The sequence below is a fragment of the Scyliorhinus torazame genome, chromosome 3 (assembly GCF_047496885.1).
Source record: "Scyliorhinus torazame isolate Kashiwa2021f chromosome 3, sScyTor2.1, whole genome shotgun sequence".
Lineage (NCBI taxonomy): Eukaryota > Metazoa > Chordata > Chondrichthyes > Carcharhiniformes > Scyliorhinidae > Scyliorhinus > Scyliorhinus torazame.
Genome location: NC_092709.1, coordinates 191247445 through 191262880, shown reverse-complemented (window position 1 = coordinate 191262880; position 15436 = coordinate 191247445). Strand labels below are relative to the sequence as shown.

Sequence of the window (15436 nt, the reverse complement as noted above, 5' to 3'; positions counted from 1 at the left end):
TTCTAGCAAAGCTGAGCGATGTCCTCTCCAGTCTTCTAAACTAACTGCTTCTATCAGAGCTGTGAGAGCTGCCTTCTCTCACTGCATAACTCAAACTGCAATCAAATAAGTTAAATCAAACCTTAAAAGCTTCTCTACCTTACAAGGCCCCAGGTGCTAAACAACCCCCACATACTTATGCTGCTTATTTATTCTTCACACATGCACACTCCTTTAAACACAATAGAAACACAGTTGGAACTTAGCCAACCCCCACACAAGAAATACCTTTGTCCAGCATGAATCTAACTATGGGTTTTACCCTTCAAGTCACAGAAACATAAATTAAACCCACTTAAAACTATACCTTATTTCTAATGATTACCAAGACAAATATAAATCCCTTAAAACTACCTTTGTTTCCAGAACACTCCTCTTGTGCAATGTGAGAAGTTAGAGACCCTTCTGATGTCCATAGTGACCACATGTGCAGGAAGTGCCTCCAGGTGCAGCTCCTTGAAATTTGTGTTTTCGAACTGGAGTTGCGGCTGGAGTCACATTAGAGTATCCACAAGGAAAAGATCTTTGAGAATAACACATATAGTGAGAGGACCACATTGCCCATAAAGAGCGCATAGGCAGAAAGGGAATGGGTGACCAGCAGAAAGAGCAAAAACACTAGGCAAGTAGTGCAGGAGTCTCCTGGGTCCATCTCCCTCTCGAACAGATTTTCCATTTTGAATACTGTTGGGGAATGCAGCAAGAGCCAGGTCTGTGGCACCATGAGTGTCTCAGCTGCACAGGATGCAAGAAAAAAAGAGTGGGAAAGCAATAGTGCTAGGGATTATATTATAATGGAAACAGACAGGCATTTCTGTGGTCACAGATGTGACAACAGGATGGTATGTTGCCTCCATTCTGCTGTGTCAAGGATGTCACTGAACAGCTGCAGGACATTCTGAAGGGGGAGGGTAGACAGCCAGAGATTGTGGTCCATGTCAGTACCAACAACATAGGGAAGAAGAGGGATGAGGTACTGAAAGCAAAATATAGGGAACCAGGATATAAATTAAAAAGCAGGACATGAAAGATAGTAATAGCAGGATTGCTCCCAGTGCCACATGCTAACAAGAGCTGGAATGGAGAATAGGCCAGGTAAATGCGTGGGTGGAGAGATGGTGTAGGAGGGAGGGATTTGTGTGCACTGGGACCAATCTGGGGAAGATGGGACCTGTACCAGCTGGATGGGTTGCACACCAGCAGGACCAGGACCAATTCCTCACAGGGGTATTCACTTGTGCTTTTGGGGAGGACTTAAACTAAAATTACAGAGGGATGGGACCCTGAGCAGGGAGACACAAGAGAGGGAAACAAAGATTGAAATGAAAGACAGAAAAGCAGAAAGCAAAAGTGGAAAGCAGAGGAAATCAGGGCTGGCAGCAAACAGGTGCAAAAAACTGCGCAAAAATGTTAAACGAATTGTCCATAGGTACTGTATCTGAATGTGTGGAGCGTTTGCAATAAGGTAATGAATTAACAGTGCAAATTGATATAAATGGGTGTGATATGATTGTGATTATGGAGACATGGCTGCAGCGTGACAAAGGCTGGGAACTGAATATCTAAGGGTATTCTATATTTAGGAAGGACAGAATGGTAGAGGATAATCATCTGGGTGGAACTAAGAAGCAGCAAGGGGCATGAAACAGAAGTGGGTGTTGTCTATAGGTCTCCTAACAGTAGTGGTAAGGCAGGGGATGGCACTAAACAAGAAATTAGAGATGTATGTAATAAGGGGCGACAGTAATTATGAGTGACTTTAATCTACTTATGCATTGGGCCACCCAACTTTGCAATAATACTGTGGTGGATGAATTCCTGGAATGTGTACGAGATATTTTTTTTAGACCAGTATGTCGAGGAACCAACTCGGGCACATGCTATCCTAGATTTGGTAAGGTAACCATAGTCCCAGATGACCATAGGCTGCTTTCCCCTTTGAGGGACAGAGCTGACTGGTGGTGATTTAACCTGAGGATCACCACACCTCAAGCGAGGGGCAAGATTGAGAAGATGGGGCCTTCATGAATAACCTCAGCCAATACCAGAATTGAACCCGTGTTGCTGGCCTTGCTCTGCATCATAGATGTTGTGCCGCCCATTTATCCTAATCTAAGATCAACCTAAACTACACCCCTTCAATTTACTGCTGTCCATGTGCCTGTCCAAGAGTCGCTTAAATGTCCCTAATGACTCTTGACTCCACCACCTCTGTTGGAAGTGCATTCCACACACCCACCACCTCTGTGTAAAGAACCTACCTCTGACATCTCCCCTATACCTTCCTCCAATCACCTTAAAATTATGTCCCCGCATGACAGCCATTTCCACCCTGGGGAAAAGTCTCTGGCTATCCACTCTATCCATGCCTCTCATCACATTGTACACCTCTATCAAGTCACCTCTCTTCCTTCTTCGCTTCAGTAAGAAAAGCCCTAGCTCCCTCAACCTTTCTTCATAAGACATGCCCTCCAGTCCTGGTAAATCTCCTCTGCACCCTCTCCAAAGCATCCACATCCTTCCTATAATGAGGCGACCAGAACTGGACACAATATTCCAAGTGTAATCTAACCAGGGTTTTATAAAGCTGCAGCAAAACCTCGCAGCTCTTAAACTCAATCCCCCTGTTAATGAAAGTCAACTCCCCATATGCCTTCTTAACAACCCTATCAATCTGGGTGGCAACTTTGAGGGATTTTTGTACATGGACCCCAAGATCCCTCTACACTTGAACCAGATATCTAGCCAACTGAGCAAAACTAACCCCCTAGATATGGTATTATGCAATGAGATGGAGTTAATTAATAGTCTTGCGTGGGGTCCTTTTGGGCTCGTTGACCATAACTTAATGGAATTCTTCTTTCAGGTAGAAAGTGAAGAAGTCTGATCTGAAACCATTGGGTTCCAAAATCTAAACTCAGGAAACTACAAAGATGAAGTTCCTCAATCTATCCGGGAGGCCGGGAGTTGGCTAAGATAGATTGAGGAACTTCATTAAAAGGATTTGGATGAGGTAACCAAATGTATTATTTCCAAATTTGCTGACATGAAACTTGGTGGGAATGTGAGTGGTGAGGAGGATGTCAAGAGACTTCAAAGTGATTTAGACAATTTGAGTGAGTGCGCAAATACATGGCAGATGCAGTATAATGTGGATAAATGTGAAATTATCCACTTTGGATGGAGAAACAGAATGGCAGAGTATTATTTCAATGGTGATAGATTGGGAAATTCGTTTTTTTTTAAATTTAGAATACCCAATTATTTTTTCCCAATTAAGGGGTGTAGCCATCTGGGATGGCCAATTACAACAAGAAACATGGATGTTCGCAAAGCCTAAAGGGAAGTATGGACAATGTAAGATTCAGGCAGGCACAGAGCCTGAATGTATATTTGTGAGCAGAGAATCCAGACAGCATCGAAACCCCCAACCGATTAGCATTTAATGGTCCATCTCCGTAAGACAAAGGATTGATACTCAGGTAACCGCTACAAGCCCAGACATTTTGGCGCCACTCCCTTTACTCAGGAAGCATAAACAGCAAGGTCAATGACCGCTTAGGACGTGCCCAGCCATCAAGGCACCCGCCCCTTTATTGGCTCAGATCGAAGGCAGTGATCGGGAACTGCCCAATTAATTGGGTCCAAACCTAAGGACTGCCCAAAAGAGTGCGAAACCCCCCAAGAATAAAGCGAGACACTGCCATGTGTTCGACCTCTTTTGGACCTGGCGCTCCGGCACCGTCCATCTCCAATCGCAGCACCACCAGAAGCAAGTTCAAGTTCAACGCTCGCTACGAGACGGATGAGCCCAGCTGAGCAGCAGTTACTTCTCCAGATCCAGTCGATCCAGGTTCGAACAAAGGCCACTGTTCCTCTGACCTAAGCCGGGTGCCTGACGTTAAGTACAGGTTGTCATAGTTGTTAGGTGTAGTTTAGCTCGTAGTGTTTATGTTGCATGTGTAAGTTAATCTTGTGTGTAAATAAAGTACCATTGATCTTGAACTAACTGGTTGTTTGGCTCTTTGATCGATACCTGGTTGAACTTTGTGGCAGTATCATTTGATACCTGGTGACTCTGAAAGCATATTATATCAATATCTAGGTAAAAGAAGGGCAACCTTATTGACTGCCATATTTATAGCAAGTAAAGATAACAAAAGGGGCAATTTAGCGTGGACAATCCACCTAACCTGCAAATCTTTGGGTTGTGGGGGCGAAACTCACGAAGTCACAGGGAGAATGTGCAAACTCCACATGGACAGTGACCCGGGATCATGATCGAACAGATTGGGAAATGATGACGAACAAAGAGAACTGGTGTCCCAGTGCACCAGTCACTGAAAGCAAGCAGGCAGGTACAGCAAGCAGTTAAGAAGGCAAATGATATGTTGGCCTTCATTGCAAGAGGACTTATTCATAGAATTTTTTCATCGAATTTACAGTGCAGAAGGAGGCCATTCAGCCCATCGAGTCTGCACCAGCTCTTGGAAAGAGCACTCTACTTAAGCCCACGCCTCTACCCTATTCCCATAACCCAGTAACCCCACCTAACCTTTTTGGACACTAAGGGCAATTTATCATGGCCAATCCACCTAACCTGCCCATCTTTGGACTGTGGGAGGAAGCCAGAGCACCCGGAGGAAGTCCACGCAGACACGGGGAGAACATGCAGACTCCACACAGAATGTGACCCAAGCCGGGGACCGAACCTGGGACCCTGGATCTGTGAAGCAACTGTGCTAACCACTGTGCTACCGTGCTGCCCTACTTCAGCACAGGAGCAATGATGCCTTACTTCAGCTGTCCAGGGCCTTGTTGGGGACACACCTGGAGTATTGTGTGCAGTTTGGTCTCCTTATCTAAGATAGTTATATTTGCCAGAGAGGGAGTGCAGCGAACGTTCACCAGACTGATTCCTGGGATGGCAGGATTGTCATATGAGGAGCGATTTGGGTGAATTAGGCCTGTATTCACTGGAATTTAGAAAATTGCAAGATCTAATTGAAACAAAATTCTGACACAGCTGGACAGACTAGATGATGTTGCTTCCTCTTACTGGAGGTGTCTTGAATAAGGAGTCATAGTCTGAGGATATGGGGTAGGCACTTCAGAGGGTGGTGAAACTATGTGGAATTATCTACCACAGAAAGCTGTGGAAACCAAGTCACTGAATATGTTTCAGAAGGAAATAAGGCATCAAGGGGTATAAGGAGAATCAGCTATGATCATATTGAATGGCGGAGCAGGCTCAAAGAGCTTAATGACCTATTCCTATTTTCTATGTTTCTAACTAACTGATAGCCTATATGCAAATGGTAGCAATAAGTGAAATGACCAGATTTCCTACCTGTAACTCAGCTAATCCCATAACCTACTGATATTCACCATGGAAATACTGTCAGAATCTCCCTCCCCTACAAATGCAGACGCGGTCCCCAGTCAATGCTATTTTTAAAAGATTATGGTTTCAATTCCAGCTTGTATGAAAATGACAACTTTGAACTAGAAGCCTCAGTCAAAGCCAATCTGTACTTGGACTTCACACATAAAAACTGGCTGGCACAGACTGGCCTGAATCAAACTGAGATCACACACAAAAGGCTTGAGATTGGTGTCTCAGAAATACCTCACAGGATGCATCATCCTGAATTCAGGTGAGAACAGCATTTTGAATCGAACTGTTGACACTGCTGATGAAAATTGAAGTCACAATATTGAAACCTAAAGCCTACATTAATGTCGGCAATCTTGATTCCTTAAATTGCATGGTAACTACAGGACTGAAGAAATAGCATACAAGGTTGCATAGCTCAAATTGGCACGTTAAACGTGATTGAGTAGAAGCGTCATTGTAGCATCAGGAATCCAAATATATGGAAATTCCTGTTTCCCCTTGATGACCTTTTTGTGAAAGTTCACACATTTTGGATTTGTGTAGTTTAATCCCAGGTGGTTGCCTGTGAATTGCACTGAGCACCTTGTGAGGGGAAATGATTACACAGCAACTCCAGTTATCTGATGGAAATTCAATTTGGTCTGACCCTATATGAACCGACATACTTGTAGATGCTTGCTTTTGTAAAGATAAAGTGCACTTCCCATAAGTGCTCTTACAAATGCTGAGCCTACGTTCTTTGGAATTGGCAGATTCTGGAACAAGAGATGCCAGACTGGTGGTTCTGATGTGTGTATGTGAATGACCTTGCTGTCACTATGGTATTTTTGTATTAACTCTAAAAGAAAATCAGGTATCCTCGGTGTGGCTATGTCTGCAAGTTGGTATGGTCCAGGAGAACCAGTATGTCAGGCATAAGGTGTACTTAATCAGAGGGGCTTCTCATCCCTACCAGAGTTGAAGATGTTAAGATAATTTCAAACAAAATATTCTCTGTGAAAAGATAGCAAACCCTCGCACAGGGAAAATGATCCCAGCAATGCTGAGTTAGGATGAACACATTTTACCCCTTGGCGCTGACACTGAACCACTGGTAGTTTAGAGAGTGTGGAGTTCGAGATCAGAAGCAGTCTGAGTTTTTCCAAGCAATGTCTCATGCATAAAATAAAACCAGCATATTGTTTTATTAAAACCATTTTAATTTCAGATCTTTTAAGTTAACATTCATAACTTTGGAATAGACATTTCATAAAATATTCCTATGCAATATTTCCACTATACATTTAGTCATTTAATAAAAATAGCAAAAGTGATTACTAAAACAATTAGTAATTTAGGCATATCTGTAAATATGTAGAGATGGTTCAGAATTAAGAATAATCAACTGCAGACCCTCTATAAATTAATATTTTTAAATTTCAATATTTAGATAAGGCATTCAATAGTGGAAAATGTAAGTGTAGAGTTAAATAAAAGATCAATTTTCCCTCGAGTTGGATGTCCCCAGTTTCTTGCAAACATTGTTATTTATACTGTGACAAATATTTATTCCCGGAGAGCGCTGGTACTTCAATTATAAACAAGCTGAGCTTGCACACACTGAAGACTGTCATTTACACCTTTCTAAACTATATATATATGCATTTATAAATGTTTAGTTTTGATGACTTGGGGTAGATTTATAATTGACACCTTGGGTCTGGTTGCTGTGACTGATAAGTTTCCCGTTGCTTACGGCAGGTAAATTTCCACATCGGGGTGCTACACAAGAACAAGGGAATTGCTCTGGGCAGGACATGCAAGGTGGTGGGGCTGGATGACTTCGGTGGGAAGTGGGACATATTATTAACTTCAATAATTGTGAACAGGAGCATTCATTGCGTGAACTGTTCATCAGAAAAAAAATCACTAAAAAGTAAAATGTGAAAAGTTGGACCAAATAATCATGTTCAAGGATCAGTTCGAAATGACCATTAGTTCGGGCGCACTGTTGTGGGAGTCCCAGCCACATCTCTCCCCCGGTTACCCTAGCCTAGAGGTCTAAGTGTTCGGCTAGGAGTGGAGCAGAGGTCTCTTCGCAGTGGTCCTTTCATATTGATCCGGAACAACCCCTTCCAAAGGGAAGAGTGACTCGTTAAACGCGTTAATGAACGTGACCACTTTGCAAAATGTTCTCTCTATAAACCTGCGTTACTGTATATGACTTGTTCGGCGTTCTGCGCTGATATGCTCGGAGTCTTCAGCCGGTTCTGGGTGAAATCGCTGAAACTTTTTCCTGCTGTGAATGGCTCCGGCTGCAGGGTATATGTGAAGTACTGCTGGGGGACCAGGAATCCCTGGCCCTGGCTGAGGTGCAGGGTCTGGGAGGCCTGCAGGCACCCAGCAGGGGAGGTATAAGCCGGTGGAGGAGCGGATGGGACCAGGCAGCTGTGTCCTGACTCGGTTCTGCTAATAGAAAATCGGTGAATGGAGCCTCCAGTCGAGCTGGAACTGGTGGCGGTGCTTGAGTGCCTGGATGGGGTCCTCAAATTTGTAAAAGTTGGGATCATGGGAATGGTCTCTGTCTGATGGTTCTGCATTGAGAAACGCATTGGTTGCGGATTTGGTTGTTTGGGTCTAAGGCACGTACAGCAGTAAACAGCGACCAGAGAACCCAGGATGATGAAAGCAATGAATATGGAACCGACAATGAGGAACGGTACATAGATAGGCTCTGCAGAGAGATAGAGAATAACATTGAATTAGTAATAAGCATAGGGAGTGGGAGATAGAAACTCCAGGATTATCATCATCAAAGCCAAATATCAATTGTATTTGGAGAGATTCAAGAGTACTGGAACACCTTTACAATATTCTAAAATAACATCCCTACTGTCCAGAGCATATTTAATTCAATTGTATTTACGAATTGCCGAATACATTTGTACAGACAAGAAGAACGATGACCATTTCTCATCAATAAAGGAACTGTCTGATAAACATGTTGCACAAGTTGATTTGCTTCGAAAGGGCATTTTCAAAACGTTTCCAATGTTCTCCCACCGCGGTTAAAATGTGAAGTCGCCTCAGCTCGATGTTCAGGGCATTCCATTCCACCGTAAAACTTGCGGGTCACCAGGCACAGTGAAGCTAAAAGAGAAACAGGTTGGTCCCAAATATAGAGCAGGTAAGTTCCAGGTGAATACCCAGTATAAGTGACAGGTAGGGAACAGGCAAGACCAACCGAACCGACAGAGGAGCACCCACTGGTCCCCCAGTGCCACCCACTGCCCAGACTGGCCCATCCTCCCCATCACCTACACTGCACGCTGCTCACTCCGAGTCACACATCGAACATGTAAAGGCAAGTTAACCAAAACACATACTCATTGAACACAACTCTTAATCCCTCCACGCGAACCAGTAACGGGTGTGCTTTTGATAGCAAGGGGTGGTTGGTTAATGTCCTGAAAACTGATCCAGATCGCTGAATTCGGGTGAGTATCCGGGAACAGTGTCATGGACAGTGTCCGGAAAGCGGTCCAGTGTCCTGGAAAAAATATTCCAGGCAACGGCATGTGCATCATTTCTGAAAGACGCAGGGAGAGCCGAAATGTTGTACATCTGGTTAGCACCGTTCAGTCTAAATAGGAATTATTCCATTCCTGTTGCGTCAATCCCCCAAATCAATGAAATGCTTTTGGTTGTAAGTTGTCTTCATTTAAAACGTCAATTGTCTTACTCATTTATACCCGTTTGCATCACGCGCTCTTTTGTTTACCTTTGTTGTACACGAAATCGTGCTGAAATATTATTAGTTAATATTTGTGTTTACTTTGGCTATTCTATTTTTGTCCTTTGCATTGTGTTTTCGCAACGCTGACCGCGCGGCGTTTGTTGCTGTTTTACTGTGTTTCAACCACAGAATTACAAAATGATGAATTGATTTAATACAATTTAATGCCGTTATGCACCGCCCTGAAATGGCTGCATTCTCTGGAAACAACACTCCGGAATGAAAATGGCAAATCTTTAAAAAAGTAAAATGTGCTCCAAATACAAGTTTGTGGATATTACTCGGGTTGGATTACCCTGGAAATCTGCTGACACCAAAGGAGTAAAAATACAGAACCCGCGGCAATTAGCAATGTTTTTTTGCCAGTAATTCAGGATACTATTGCCTATGAACAAAGTTATTGATTTTTTTTTCGAATCAGCCTCTGAAAAATGTTCTCCGACAGAGGGGTTTCCAATAGCAAGTTAACGGCAAACGCCGAGGATGCAAAACCTCAGTCAGTTGCTGCCTAAGGATTTGGTAATTGCGAGAAGTCAATATAATCTGTCACAAAATTGTATATTTCAATATCTACAGTAATGTCCTCCCGAAATACTCTCACCAAGCAAGAGTTCCAATCGCAATGTTCCGCGTGAACTCCCTGTTCTTTCACACATCCCCAATTCGCCCTCAGCATCAGATCTGTCCCCCACATTCCTGCTAAACAAACTTTTAACGGATGCATTTGACATGATGGTTTTTGAAATCAATTGTAAAGGTCCACGTGTCTGCTAATTATTTCAAAGCGACAGTTGGCCTTTTGCGGGGGGGAAATCAGAAAAATGCAGCATCTGCACTGTCATCCCGTTTGCTCCGAACATTCGGCCAGAAATATTTCATTCCAGAAGTAATCCTGTGGAAATCCATCCAGTTCTGGCTGAAAATTAAGCCAGATGCGGCGTTGACTTGAGTCCATGGCCCGACAAAGAGGATTGTTGGAGGTAAATGCTGTTCTACTGTCCTTTCCCACTATGTCCATGCCCTTTACAGCTGAGTTTAGAAGGTTGGACATGAGTTATGAATTTTGACCGTATCCACCAGCTCGTTCGTTCCCAACCCAATTCACCATGCATGTTTAAACGTTTTCCGCAGAGAGTGAATTCCTCTGCGCTAATCCCACCCCTTAGTGTCGGATATTAGATTTCTGCTGATAGTAAACTCGGCTGCGCGGAACTCTGTATATCTAAAAGTAAGTTGAGAAAGTTTGAAACTGTGCCGGAGATCCCAGGAGATCCATCGGGGTCACGTTCTGGGAGCTGTGGCTGTATTTGATAGCAGACAGGAATGTAAAAGGAGACTGGATCTGGGGGCTGTGGCTGTATTTGATAGCAGGCAGGAATGTAAAAGGAGACTGGATCGCTGAGGTTATCAATACACAAGCTGTCACAGACCAACTCCTCCAGCCTGGTTTACCTTCCTCTACCTTTATACATCGGTCTAATGCAATTTCATGCTCATTTGTTTCACTGAAAATTCACATCTCTGCCTAACCACACCACTTACAGAGACATTATCCCTTTCCGATGACCCGTCCATCTCCTGCTGTAATACAATCTACAAGTAATGAAACCTGTCCAATGTGACACCAGAAGCCTTGTGCAAAACCTCCTCAAAGTCTCGCATGGATCGTCTGCCCTCAATGTCAGCTTGGAAACAAATATTTCATCAACTGCCTTTCAAAAGGGGCGGGCGGCGGCAATATTTTAATTGACTAATTAATTAAGTAAAATCTATTAAATGCTCTTGGAGTTTTCTACGGGTCTGAAAATCAACTTCCCGAGGCGAGGTGAATTACTCGATTTTCTAAACTGTAGGTCGGTGAGTTCGAGGTTGATACACAGCAGAAAGTTGCTTCGAAATAACTCCAGGCATAATGTTTCCCGATTCCTGGAAATCTAACTCGAGGGGGAAGCCAAGAGCGAATACATCGAGTATTTCGAAGGTGCCCACCCGCTGACGAGATGCTGCGGGCAACCTTCCCCCAAGCCAAGAGCCTCAATGGAGACCTTATACACAAACTATAAATACATCCAGTTTGTATTCACTTCAGCACAGGCGACTGTGTGTTCAGGGCGATGCTCCTGGCGATTTGTCGAGTCCCAAACATCTATAATATTCACAAATAAATAAAGATTATAGCACGCGCCTGAAAATAATCCAAGTACAATTTCTGAAGGAACGAATTGCAAAACCAGAAAATTGAAAAAAAAAGTGCTGAATGTGAAAAAAAGCAGAATGCAACCAAAATAAACTCACTGGAGTGAGATTAATGGGGAATGACAGAAGAGGACAGTCATAAACTAGGAAAATAAACAACAGAGACAACACATGCCAAAGCAGAATCCCAGAGTTGTTTAGGTTTGTGCTTTTCTCTTCCTGTGGTTAAGAATGAATTAATCCGGTGACCAAGAGATGGCGAAAATCCATCTCCCCAACACACTGCCCTGGGAAACGGGCCTATTCCTCCTCTGCACCCACCAATGTCAACTCTGGCGAGATGTGACATGAAAACGTTAGGTAACTAATGGCTCTTATCACCCTGAGATCCCCCCTAATTCATCTCGTTTAAATCACGTTTGTTGGCTTTGTTGCGAAATACATTCCACCAAGCATCAGTCATTCCTGAAGACAAACTACAATGGTGTCAACCCAGAAATTGTTCTGGGGCAGTAGCCCCGGCTCCAAGTCTCCCGAGGTGATACTTACGTGCTGAGTAGTTTGGGATTTGCTGCTCCCTGTCGTTCGTGCAAATCCCTTGGTCCAGCCTGGCCTCGGCAGCTGCACAGCAATAGCGTAGAGAACACGAGCCGCAACAGGTCGTGGCGTCCACAGTATCATAATCCTCGGGACAATGGAAACCTTCGTGCCATTTCCCAGCATTGTCAATCCACCCATGGCAGAACTCCCCCTGAGCACTGCAAATCCCAACATTACAGGTGAAAAATCCGAGTACCAGGCAAGGTAACACAGCCAGCATCCTGACTCACTGAACTGACCAGCCGACCAAGACAATCCTCTCCTTTTACTGCAATGCAACTGCTGGACTCAGCATTGTTTCATAAAGATTCATTTTATTTTTAAAAGTTCTCCTCTGAGCATGAATGTAGAGCTTCATAATAGTCTTAAGTGCCTTTTTCCTCGTGCAAAGTTTTTTTTCAGTTGGCTCAGCAAGTTATTTTAAGCGATGCTCTCAATTTGCTAAACAATGGTGAGTGGGCACTTTTGGACTGCAGGAATGCAGTGAAAATCTCATTGTTACCAACGCAACTCCAAGAAATCTCCAGCAAGGCTCAGGTCTTGAATTAGGGACAATGCAGACCAACCTGAAGACTCAGCATTTGCTCGGTTTGCATTGGCAAATGGAAGGTTTATAAGCACACAAAAAAAAATCAACCGGGCTCAAAAATCATTTGTGAACCTGATCTGTTTCCTTCAGCGCCTTAATGGCCTTTGACACATCGAACTGCAGGCAAAACCTTGCCTTGAACCGCCAACCACTGGCAACCAGTTACAAGTAACTAGTTTGCCTCTCTTCCCCCGTTTGAATATTCCTCGCCAGTGCCTTCTGGAGCTGCTTGCATTGCTGTGCTCGCTGGGCTGGGGAGGGCTGGCCCGGGAAAGACACTGTCGCTGACCCGCCCATCTCCAGCCCCGCCCACTCTCCGGCCGGGGAGCCAATCGAAGCGCGATTGCCACCTACACGTGCGCGCGCCCACATGTATGTGTACGCGCCCCCGCGCGCGCTATTAGCCGAGCACCTGCGGTGTGACGGTAACATTGGGGTGGGAGCTATTCCAATCTGTAACAATAATAAATGTTATTCAACTGGGAATAAAGGTCCGATCGGAACCTCAAAGCCTCTGGAGATTTCCCGCCCTCCCGGTCACATTGAGTTCACTGGACATCGCGGGCTCGTCCCGTCCCACTCGGGCTGCCCTTGAGAAGTTGGAGCTTCCCCTTGCTGCACTCCGTGTGCAACAATAATAACAAAAGGGCTAAAAATACACCGCACCCGGGTAGAACTTCCAATCCCGTGGCTGGAACTTCGTCGGAACCGCCAGTCCCGGAAAGCATGGGAACCGGTTCTTATAGTCTTTCTGCAGAGCTTTCACCAAAGCTAACCCCGAGGCTCTGAACTCGCCGTGGATCTTCCACGTGGCTACTTGTTGCCCTGATTTACATCTTTAAACGAGAAATATATATATATAGCAGGACTCCAGGCTCAGGTCGAGGAAATTTGGTGATTTATGAATAAAAATAAACTCACTGGTCAGATTACCAAGACCCGAAAACAAAAAAAAATTACCAAAACATTACGAGCTACTTAGTTTGAAATCGGTGCCATTGGCACCAAGAGAATCTGAATAAAGCAATTTACTTGCATTTTAAAAATTTGAATCCGGTGAGAAGTTCATGTCAACGCCGGAAGCGGGTGCTAAACGTCTTCCCCTGTCAGGTCCTGTGCCCAATCATAGCCGGGGAAAGGCTCCTGTGAAATAGTTGCGCTGGCATCATTTGAGAAAGATTGGCGAGCTGCCAGCTCTCGTCCTGCTGTTTATGGTAGCCGAATATCAGGCGTAAAGGTGACCATATAAAGGCACCTTACATCTCTTAAAGGGAAACAGCTCCTAGCCCTGGCATCCCTTCCCTCCCCTGCTTCCCCTCATTCTTCCCCCGCAATCACAGCATCATTCACAATCTGCTGCTACTGCCACTAGCTGCACCTGCTAGGGGCCTCACAATTAGTCCCCTCACCTCTCATACGTGTGCTGCTCATCAGCAATGGCCATACAAATTGTAGGCAGCGCCATTTAAATTGTAGGCAGGTAGGTAGTGTACGTCCTAGCGATTGGCTGATCGAATTAAACTGTATAGTCCTTCACAGAAACAAAAAATACTGGACCATCTTAGCAGATCTGACAGCATCGGTGGAGAGAGAAGGGAGCTAACATTTCGAGTCTGGTTGACTGTCAAAGCTGGGAGAACTGGATACAGGGTCAGATTTATACTGTATAAACACAACTTGTTCGGGAGTAGATAATTTTTGAGAGACTGTATTTAGTCCTAGCTAAGCAGGTCACGTGACATCTTAGTGGGCTACAGGTGAAGTAATTAATGGGAGGAATCAGATCTGTCTAGTTTTACAGATTGGATTTGGATTAGGATTTGTTTATTGTCACGTGTACCGAGGTACAGTGAAAAGTATTTTTCTGCGAGCAGCTCAACAGATCATTAAGTAAATGGGAAGAAAAGGGAATAAAAGAAAATACATAATAGGGCAACACAAGGTATATAATGTAACTACATAACCACTGGCATCGGATGAAGCACACACGGCGCAGTGTTAATGAGGTCAGTCCATAAGAGGGTCATTTAGGAGTCTGGTAACAGCAGGGAAGAAGCTGTTTTTGAGTCTGTTCGTGCGTGTGCTCAAACTTTTCTATCTCCTGCTGGATGGGAGAAGTTGGAAGAGTGGGTAAGCCAGGTGGGAGGGGTCTTTGATTATGCTGCCCGCTTTCCCCAGGCAGCGGGATGTGTAGATGGCGTCAATGGATGGGAGGCAGGTTTGTGTGATGGACTGGGTGGTGTTCACGACTCTCTGAAGTTTCTTGCGGTCCTGGGCCGAGCAGTTGCCATACCAGGCTGTGATGCAGCCAGATAGGATGCTTTCTATGGTGCATCTGTAAATGTTGGTAAGAGTTAATGTGGACATGCCGAATTCCCTTAATATCCTGAGGAATTATAGGCACTGTTGTGCTTTCTTGGTGGTAGCGTCGATGTGGGTGGACCAGGACAGATATTTGGTAATGCGTATCCCTAGGAATTTGAAACTGCTAACCATTTTCACCTCGGCCATGTTGATGCTGACAGGGGTGTGTACAGTACTTTGCTTCCTGAAGTCAATGACCAGCTCTTTAGTTTTGCTGGCATTGAGGGAGAGATTGTTGTCGCTGCACCACTCCACTAGGTTCTCTATCTCCCTCCTGTATTCTGACTTATCGTTATTCGAGATCCGGCCCACTATGGTTGTATCGTCAGCAAACTTGTAAATGGAGTTGGAACCGAATTTTGCCACACAGTCGTGTGTATATAGGGAGTAGAGTAGGGGGCTAAGTAGGCAGCCCAGCAGGGCCCTGGTATTGAGGACTATTGTGGAGGAGATGTTGTTGTTTATTCTTACTATT

General features: G+C 44.5%; 1 protein-coding gene across 1 annotated transcript; it reads right to left on the bottom strand.

Annotated features, from left to right (window-relative positions):
- Window positions 1-6615: 6615 nt before the first annotated feature.
- On the bottom strand, window positions 6616-12866 carry shisa3 (shisa family member 3). The gene is made up of 2 exons (XM_072496669.1): window positions 11958-12866; window positions 6616-8150 (listed from the first exon to the last, which is right to left on the bottom strand). Exons 1-2 carry the CDS (start codon window positions 12226-12228, stop codon window positions 7615-7617), a joined length of 807 nt encoding a protein of 268 aa, XP_072352770.1. The 5' UTR covers window positions 12229-12866; the 3' UTR covers window positions 6616-7614.
- Window positions 12867-15436: the final 2570 nt, after the last annotated feature.